The 9,358-nt window shown below is 39.1% G+C and overlaps 1 protein-coding gene across 1 annotated transcript in view; it reads left to right on the top strand.

Moving 5' to 3' along the window:
• The window catches only part of MYO16 (myosin XVI), a 441,248-nt gene that overhangs the window by 103,817 nt on the left and 328,073 nt on the right, over positions 1–9,358 (top strand). Inside the window, exons 7-8 of the mRNA XM_044913335.1 lie at positions 5,738–5,813; positions 8,487–8,640. Coding sequence (XP_044769270.1) covers positions 5,738–5,813; positions 8,487–8,640 — 230 coding nt within the window. The remainder of the gene's footprint in view (positions 1–5,737; positions 5,814–8,486; positions 8,641–9,358) is intronic.

Raw genomic sequence — 9,358 nt, 5'->3', positions numbered from 1 at the left:
GTCTGACCAGGAGGGGATGCAGGGGAAGGAGGCCATCCAGGAGTCTGGCCAGGAGGGGATTCAGGGGAAGGAGGCTGCCACCTGGGCGGGAGGAAGGACCGTCTCTGGAAGGAGTGGCAGGTACAGGCGCGATTGGAGAGCCTGTGTTTTCAGGGATGGAGGCAGAACTCTTGTGTTTAATGTGAAATCACAGTTGGGCCACAAATAGGGATAATATTAACAATTTATTAGATGGTTTTGTATTTTACATCTGAAATCCTTCAGGGGTTTCTGAGTTGGAGGCATTTACGCGTTACAATGCAGAGCCTGCACCAGGGAGGTAGGATGTGCACATTGTGAGTTCTGGGACCTTTAACACTTCAGTTTCTTGTTATTAGATCAAGTGAAACAGTCTCTTCTAGTGTCCCAGCTAGAAACCAGCTACGTCCAAACACTCATTGCCATTGTTCAACTCTTTAAAGAGGTAATTTAAATGACCATCGAGGAATTAATTTTGCTGAATTTATCCACACTGAAGGACAACTTTCCAAAGAATGAATAAAGTCCTTATCCAGTGAAACTTGTGTGGATTTATATTTCAGCTTAAGTACATTTTCGATTAGCCTGCAGGGTCTCTGTTTCCACACTCACCACCTGCCACACACACACACACACACACACTCTCTCTCTCTCTCTCACTCATCTTATCCTCTGGAGCCTTTGGTGATCATAACGTTCTTGTACTAGTGATGAATTCTTACTGGGTTATGCACTCAACCTATTCGCATTTGAAGCAATTTACCTAAAGGTCTTTTGCGAGGGTAAAGCAAATGTTCCATGTTCCGGAGGAGAGTAAGTGGAATTAGCAAGGGGCTGTTTCATTTAGTTCTGTGACGTGCCTCACCGATTTCTGATTAGAAGCACATGGGGAAAACGGGCTCTAAAAAAAGAAAGGAGTTTCCCAAATGAGAGAAACGTCCTCCTTCCACACATGAATGCCTCTTTTTATGGGCCTGAAATAAAATGGAGTTGCTTTTATTGCTAAAGATTTTCATGTAGGAAACATTTTGCTTTTATTACTGAAATGCTTTCCGTGGTTCCAGTTGAAGCTGCGGAGAGGAGTGGTTTGCTGAGCGATGGGACACGTTTGTCTTTGGAGGCCTGGACACCCTGAATTGAATTTAGAAATGCAAAGGGATTGTTAGGCGTCTGTCTGACATTTTTGCAGAGATACGAAAGCATTTAGGTTTATTACTGTTCTTTCAAATTTGGGAAAACCAAAGGCAATCTTAGCTCATTTTTGGCTTTTTTTTGGTTCTTCCTTTCCTTCCTTTGTCCTTCCCTCCCTCCGGCAGTCCATCTTTCTTTTCCTTCTTCTCTTTCATGTGGTTTAAACACAAGCACATCGCTCTCATCTTTAATATAAAACAAAACTCTTTTGGGCACCTGGGTGGCTCAGTCGTTAAGCGTCTGCCTTCGTTTCAGGTCATGGTCCCAGGGTCCTGGGATCGAGTCCCGCATCGGGCTCCCTGCTCCGCGGGAAGCCTGATTCTCCCTCCCACTCCCCCTGCTTGTGTTCCTTCTCTCGCTGTGTCTCTCTCTGTCAAATAAATAAAATCTTAAAAACAAAAAACAAAAAACTCTTCCCTGTACCTATTTTAATGTCCTGGGAATCTGCTCTATATATTTTATCTTTCAGATTTCAAGAGAATCTCTCTTGCTTTAGTAAACTCTATTTGGAAATAAAAATAAACTTCTACATATAAGCACTGTAACATAATTTAAATGTTACTGATAGAATCCGTGTTCTGTAAAACCAAATGCTGATTTTGAATGGGCTTTGGGAAAGCTAACAATGAGTAGATTATTTAAAACCTAATTGATTTTTTAATGAAAATCCTAACAAGAACAATCATTGGTGGGTGGGGAGATGTCTTGGTGTGCCTGGATGCAAAGGGGAGAACCACAACACATGTTACAAAAGCAAAACCCAAGATTGGAAAAGCCAGTCTCGTTCTTATCAATATAATAAAGCAAGAAATAGAAACAAAGGACAAAGTTGGGAAAGGAGAAAGGAGAATAAGAATGCCAAAGGAATCAGCAAAATAATGGAAAGACTAGACCCATTAAGTGCATTTATCAAGTTGTTTATGGTGACATTAAAAACTTAAAATATATAACAATATATTTCACAAAATATTTTAATATTTCTACACTGAAAACTATGGTACACCACAGTGAGGGAGTAAAGAAGACCCAAATAAATGGAGGAGTAAGCCATAATCATGTGTTTTGACAGTGAATATTTTTAAGATATTTGTGGAAGGCTGAATAGTGGCCCCCAGAGATGTCCACACCCTAAACCTCAAAACCTGTCAATATGTTTATTCACTGAAAAGGCAAAAGAACTTTGCAATTGCGATTAGTTACAGATTTTGAGATGGGAAGAGTTTTCTGGATTACCCAGGTGGGCCCAGTCTCATCACATGGGCCTTTTTTTTTTTTTTTTAAGATTTTATTTATTTATTTGAGAGAGAGAGAATGAGAGACAGAGAGCATGAGAGGGAGGAGGGTCAGAGGGAGAAGCAGACTCCCTGCCGAGCAGGGAGCCCGATGCGGGACTTGATCCTGGGACTCCAGGATCATGACCTGAGCGGAAGGCAGTCGCTTAACCAACTGAGCCACCCAGGTGCCCCACATGGGTCTTTAAAAGCAGAGAACCATTCCTGGCTCAGGGTCCTCCCGCGGTGTGGCTATGCAAAAATGGGCAGACACTTGCAACATTGTTGTCTTGAAGATGAGGGAAGGGGCCACAAGCCAAGGAGCGTGAGTTGCCTCTAGAAGCTGGAAAAGGCAAGGACCACATTTGCCCTGAGAGCCAAAGGAAACACAGCAGTGCTGACACCCTGATTTTAACCCAGTGAGACCTGTGTCAGACTGCTGACCTACAGAATTGTAAGATAATATTTTTTTTCATTTAAACCACTAAATTCGTGATATTTTAAAAAAACGTATAAAATTAATATGGTATTCGTTTAGAGCAATTCCAATCAAAATCTTAAACCCTTTTTTTTTCAGAAATTGAAAAGTTCATTCTAAATTTTTTTTTTATTTGACAGAGAGAGACACAGCGAGAGAGGGAACACAAGCAGGGGGAGTGGGGGAGGGAGAAGCAGGCTTCCCGTGGAGCAGGGAGCCCGACGCGGGGCTCGATCCCAGGACCCTGGGATCATGACCCGAGCCGAAGGCAGATGCTCAACCGACTGACCCACCCTGGTGCCTCCATTCTAAAATTTATATGGAGACACAAAATACCTAAATAGACAAAATCATCTTAAAAAAAAATAAGAAAATTACAGGCTTTTTTCAAGACTTACTATAAGTCTTTCACTTATAAGATTTCAATACTGGCTATAAGCTACACTAATCAAAGTAGTTAGGAAATACCGTAAGGATAGACAAATAGATCAGTGAAACACACAGGAACATATATAGTCGATGAATTTTCTACAAAGGTACCAAAACAATTCAGTAAGAGAAAAAAGGTCTTTTTAAGAAATATTGCTGAAAAATGAATGGGTGATGGACCAACATAAATTTGAGCTTTCCTCTGTCATTTGCGAAAACTCACTTGAGATGGGCCACAAATATAAAAGTTAAAATTATAAAGCCTTTAGGAGAAAATATAGTATGGTATTGTCATGGCCTTTGAGTGGGCAAAGAGTTATTTTGAACATAAAGAGTGCTGAGCACTTGAGAAAAAAATACAGATGTTGCACTTTCACAAAAGCAAAACAAAGTTAAAATACTCTTCTGGTCTTAAAAAGACATTTTCAAGAATATGAACAGGCAAGTCATAGAACAGGAGGAAATATTTGTAATACACATACCTGACAAATGTATCTAGAACATGTAAGAGCATAGATCACTAAAATAGAGATAAACACTCCAGTAATAAATGGGCAAAGAAGTCTTGAACAGACACTTCACCAAAGAAAGTCTAGGAGGGGCCACTAAACACATGGGAAGGTGTTCAGTATCCTTTGTCATCATGGAAATAAGTTAAAGTAGACTGAAATATTACTTCATTCCCAGTGTGATAGCTAAATTTTTAAAAATAACAATATCAAATGTTGGAGGGAATGTGAATCTAGTGATCTGTAAATGCACAATAACAAAATTATTAAATAGAATGTGGAGCAACAGGAACTCTTGTTGGGTATGGGGGTGGACATTTGAGCTCTTTGGAAAACAGTTGGAGCTATCTAAGCCACTTTGATGATGTCCAAACCTTTATCCCAGCAATTTCAGTCCTATGTGCATCTGTCCTGAAGAGAGACCCTTGCTCACGTGCACCAAGAAAGATAAATGAGAATATTTGTAGCAACGTTATTTGTAAAAATAAATGACTGCAAATGGCTTGAATGTCCAGTGAGGAAGGCAGGTTAATTGTGATATATTTGTACGGTGCAGTTATGTGCGGCCGAGAGAATGAATAAATCTTGTTTCGATCCATCACCTTTGAGGATTCTCAAGAATGCAGTCATGAAAGCAAGGCATCAGTGAATATACACACTAGGATTTCATTTCTCTAAATGTCACAAACAGATAAAGCTGAGCAATATGTTGTTTGGGGGGTACTTCTGTGCATAAGGGTTAAACATATAAAGAAATCATAGCCCAAAATAGCCCAAATTTCATGAGAGTGGTCAACTCTGGGAAATAGGGAGAGGGATAATTTTGGGAAGAAACACAGAAAGATATCAGAATGACCTATTTTAAAAAGTTGGGGGGAGCCTGGTCGCTCAGTCGGTTGAGTGTCTGACTTTTGGTTTCTGCTCAGGTCGTGATCTCAGGGTCGTGAGATTGAGCCCCACGTTGGGCTCTGCACTCAGTGGGGAGTCTGCTTGAGATTCCCTCTCTCCCTTTCCTTCTTCTCTTTCCCTCCGTGCTCTCCCTCTCTAAAATAAATAACTCTTTTTAAAAAAGTTGGATAGGGTGCCTGGGTGGCTCAGTTGGTTGGGCGACTGCCTTCGGCTCAGGTCATGATCCTGGAGTCCCTGGATCGAGTCCCGCATCGGGCTCCCTGCTTGGCGGGGAGTCTGCTTCTCCCTCTGACCCTCCTCCCTCTCATGCTCTCTCTCTCTCTCATTCTCTCTCTCTCTCAAATAAATAAATAAAATAGTAAAAAAAAAAGTTGGATACACTGAAAATTATTTCATTACTTCTCTTTCAATGACTTATGCATATATATATATATATATATATATACTCTTTGAATTTATATTTTATAATAAGATTTAAAGAATATATTAATCTCTCATCAAGTTGCTTTCTTTTTTTATAGCTCGAGTTACATTTAAGTTTTCCTAACTCCCCCGTGACTTTAGTTCATATTGTCTGTGGGGCTGCAGTGATTGGACAGGACCAGTGAGACGTTAATGAGTCGCTCAATTAAAACAAAACACATATAACATGTAATTCCTCCCACAAGATGCCCTAAAATAAACGTGAAAGGCGTTAAGTGAGCCTTTTCAAATCCCCAGCAATTTATTCCTCATTTGATAAGTAATTTTTGGTTTGAATGTCTGTTGTCTTTTCAAAAGGAACTGGGAAAACTGGAAGCGGAGAGAGTAAGAAACGTTTAAGGTGGGATATGCTCATGCCTTCTCCCTCCAGCAGGCTGGAAGCGCCCTGGAGACCACCCCTGTGTACCACTCCCTGATGAATCTTATTTCAGTGAACTTTACTGTTTCAGACAAACCTGGTGAAGCTTCTTCTGATGCATCAGGCAAATCCAAACCTTCTGAATTGCAATGAAGAGAAGCCCTCAGGTAAGTTGTGAATATCCTGGGACCATGGAGCGGTTACTGACTCCTTCCTGTCCTACCGGAACTTGTTCATCCATCATTAACATGGCTGCCGAGCGAGTCAGCCTCCCCTGAGAAGCTCTGCGCAGATGCTCCGTTCGGGCACTCTTCCCAAACTCCCATGCCCACCTCCTGCACAAGATGGCATTACAGGGTGGTTCTGATCACTGGGGGCCCTTGTACTTCCCTGAAATTTGCTTTTGAGGTTTTCAACTTCCTGCACAGTGATTCCTTCAATGTCACTTACTTTCAAATATATTTTTGCTGTTATTTAATTGGTTTCTTACCATTTCAAATACATACTTGTTCATCAGGGTAATTTTAAATAATAATCTTTTTTTTTTTTTTTTTTTCCCCTAGCACAGATAGGTATACTGCAAGGAATCGAGACTTGACATCCTCAAGCTAATTTAAAGTTTTCAAAATCTTAATTTAATGTTACAATTTTTGATAAGTATCTTTTGAACATTTCTAGAGTTCTTTTTACCACTGTTCTTTAATAATATTCATCTGCTAATTTAAGAACATGGATGTTGCATTCATTTTCTAGCTTTTATAATTTGACAACAAATTTACATATAAGTTTTTTGTTTATTAAAAATAAAAATTCTAAGTAACAGAGAAAAGTGTAGCATAGGTAAAAAAAATAATATGAAAATCTTGAAGGTAATAATTGAGCTAAATAACTTAATTCTACTTATTCTTGTTACCATACCTCTAATAACCTAAAAGCACTTTAGGCCTGAGATTTCTCATTGGATGTACTTATAGGAATATGATTACATGATAAACCTCCAGCTTAAGACAGGATGAGAGATTTGCTCTATTATTTTATTGGAGTTAAATATTGTTTAATGTTTATTCATCTTACCTGCTAAAATAAACTGAAGATTTAACAAATGAAGCTCTAAGATAGTGTTATAGTTTCAAACTTTGGAATCAGGCTAATGTTAATGATAGTGTCGTAACCTTAGTATTAATGACAAAAGTGTGTCTAATGACAAATATTAAAAGAGCAAATAGAAATTTGTGGGCTTTTTCTATTTGTTTAATGTATTTATTGTGAAATATGTCACATCCTCTGTTTACTGTAGTTCTAACAGATCACATTTGTCAAGTTCATATCCCTGGCTTCTTTCCCAGAGAAGAGAATATACAATTGACCCTTGACCACATGGACTCCCATGTGTCACACTTACACCTTTTAGGTCTAGTGTGTTAGACCTAAATGTGCCAAAATGGACACCCAAGGCAACCCACAGTCCTAGAGCCCAGGACGTGACTAAATGTCTGGTCTAGCCTCAGCCCTGTCCACCTCGGGATAGGATGGCTGTCTTAGACAATTTGCCTGTGTTGGCCATGCCTAGTCTACCATCAGTGTAACCCATTTTCCATGCCTTGTTGGTCAAGAGAGACACAGTGATGGGCTGATAGAGGACTCTCAATAATCACTTGTTGATTGAAGGAAAATACTTCTTTCACACACAAGGGAACAAAGAACTATAATGCAGTGAGAGTTTCGAGTAAATGCAGGAGGTACCAACATCTAATCCAGCAGCAAGAAAAATGAACCACATAATATAATAGCACAGAGAACAGGAAAGTAGACACCCATATTATGGCCAAGCAAATGAAAATTGTCATCAGTATTCTATTCTTGCTATTTTGTGTTCCTTGAATTTGGAGTAGATACAGAAAAAATTATCTGGGGGACAAAAGCAGTTCGGGTGTAGTTGTTAGGTGGGACAGAAATAATCACCCAAGGTGAGGAAGCCAAGCTGCCTCCTCCTATTTACTGGATATGATTTAACCTAGAGCAAATGGTGATCAGATCTTGGCATAAACATCTTCTTGTGGTGGCTGAATTAACTCGTCCAGCCCATCAAGCCTCATAACTCGAATTTGTAGACACAGGTGGTCATGTACTTTAGTCAGGAGGATTGAAAAGGAGCGGTTTTGTCCATTAGGTTCCTAATTGTTATTATTGTGAATTTTTCTTCAGGATCTTTTGACTTCCAGTTTCAATTGTTAGTAAGTGTTAATTTGATTAATGCACGTCTGTCTATATTGCTGCCCAAGTATATTCAGATGTTACTGTTAACACGTATTGTATAAGGGAATATAATTGTATTTCAGATTGGAAAAACAGATCACAGAGGCTAGACTCACTGTTTTCATAATGCAACTATTTATTTGTACATCTACAAATGGATGCTTGTAGAGTGCCTACTACAAGTTTTATAGTAACCCAGTCTTTGGGAATGTGTAACTATTTTCATCAATTTGATTCTTATTCATCAAGATGAAGGAAGAGTTACACTGAGAATAAAATGACATCAAGTTCTTTCAAGCTTAGCTTCTCCGTGATTTTACATTTTATACATCACCACTCGGGGAATATTATTTTTATATTTTTTCATTTCATTTGTAATTAAATATGCCACAGATACAAAACACAGTCGTCTTTTAAAATGGCAGTACTGCAGTTTTATTCCCACCTTAAACTTGTAGTGTTTTTCATTTTGCTCTAGGTATTGATGAGTTTTCATGTTTTAAGCACACCAGAATCATTGAAAGGGAACAGTTTTCTGTGATCTCAGCATCTGCTTTTTCTGATGTTTGTATTGTTTTTTGTAGATATCGCTGCATCTGAGTTTATTGAGGAAATGCTGTTGAAAGCCGAAGTTGCCTGGGAAGAAAGGGTAAAAGAGCATTTATCTCTTCCTGCATTGGCCTCCGAGGAGCCCTATGAAGAGATCCTCCATGACCGCCCACCTCTCTCCAGCAAGCTGTAAGTGCCTTCACCGTAGAGTGCTAGCATCGTAGATCTTGCTCATGGAAGAGTTGATTATTTTCTCTGCCATCCCTGCCAACCATTTTATAGTCAGTATTAAGATGGACTCATAACTAAATTGAAGCTGAATGTTAACATCTTCACCAAAAAATACTTGTTGACAATGATGAGTTTAGCCTAATTTTCTGAAAAATCCTCTGATTCTTTTAAACATTATTATTTTATTTAGTTATTAGCTCAGGTTTGTCACCATGAGACCAAAGATGATATTTTAAACGTACTCCACGTTTTTAGCTAAACTGATTTGTAGGATTCCCAGTGACTATGGTAATGGCTAAATTCCTCAAGTAGGATATACAAATATTCACTTTTTTCTCTCTAAAGTAAAAAACTTAATGATTTCTGGTTGTCTAAAATATCTCCTAAATACTGATACATACTACAACAAAGATGAACCTCAAAAACGTTATGCCGGGCGAGTGAAACCAGGCACCAGAGGCCACATATCGTATGATCCCATTTGCATGAGGTGTGGAGAATGGGCAAATCCATAGAAACAGAAAGGATATTAGTGGTTGCCAGGAGTGGGGACAGGGGGCAATGGGGAATGACTCTTACTGGATACGGGGTTGCTTTTGGGGATAAAGGAAATGTTCTAGAAGTAAATGTGATGCTTACACAAATTTGTGAATATGCTAAAAAAAAAAACCACTGG

The sequence above is a fragment of the Neomonachus schauinslandi genome, chromosome 3, assembly GCF_002201575.2.
Source record: "Neomonachus schauinslandi chromosome 3, ASM220157v2, whole genome shotgun sequence".
NCBI classification, from domain to species: Eukaryota; Metazoa; Chordata; class Mammalia; order Carnivora; family Phocidae; genus Neomonachus; species Neomonachus schauinslandi.
This window is presented reverse-complemented; position numbering and strand designations above follow the sequence as displayed.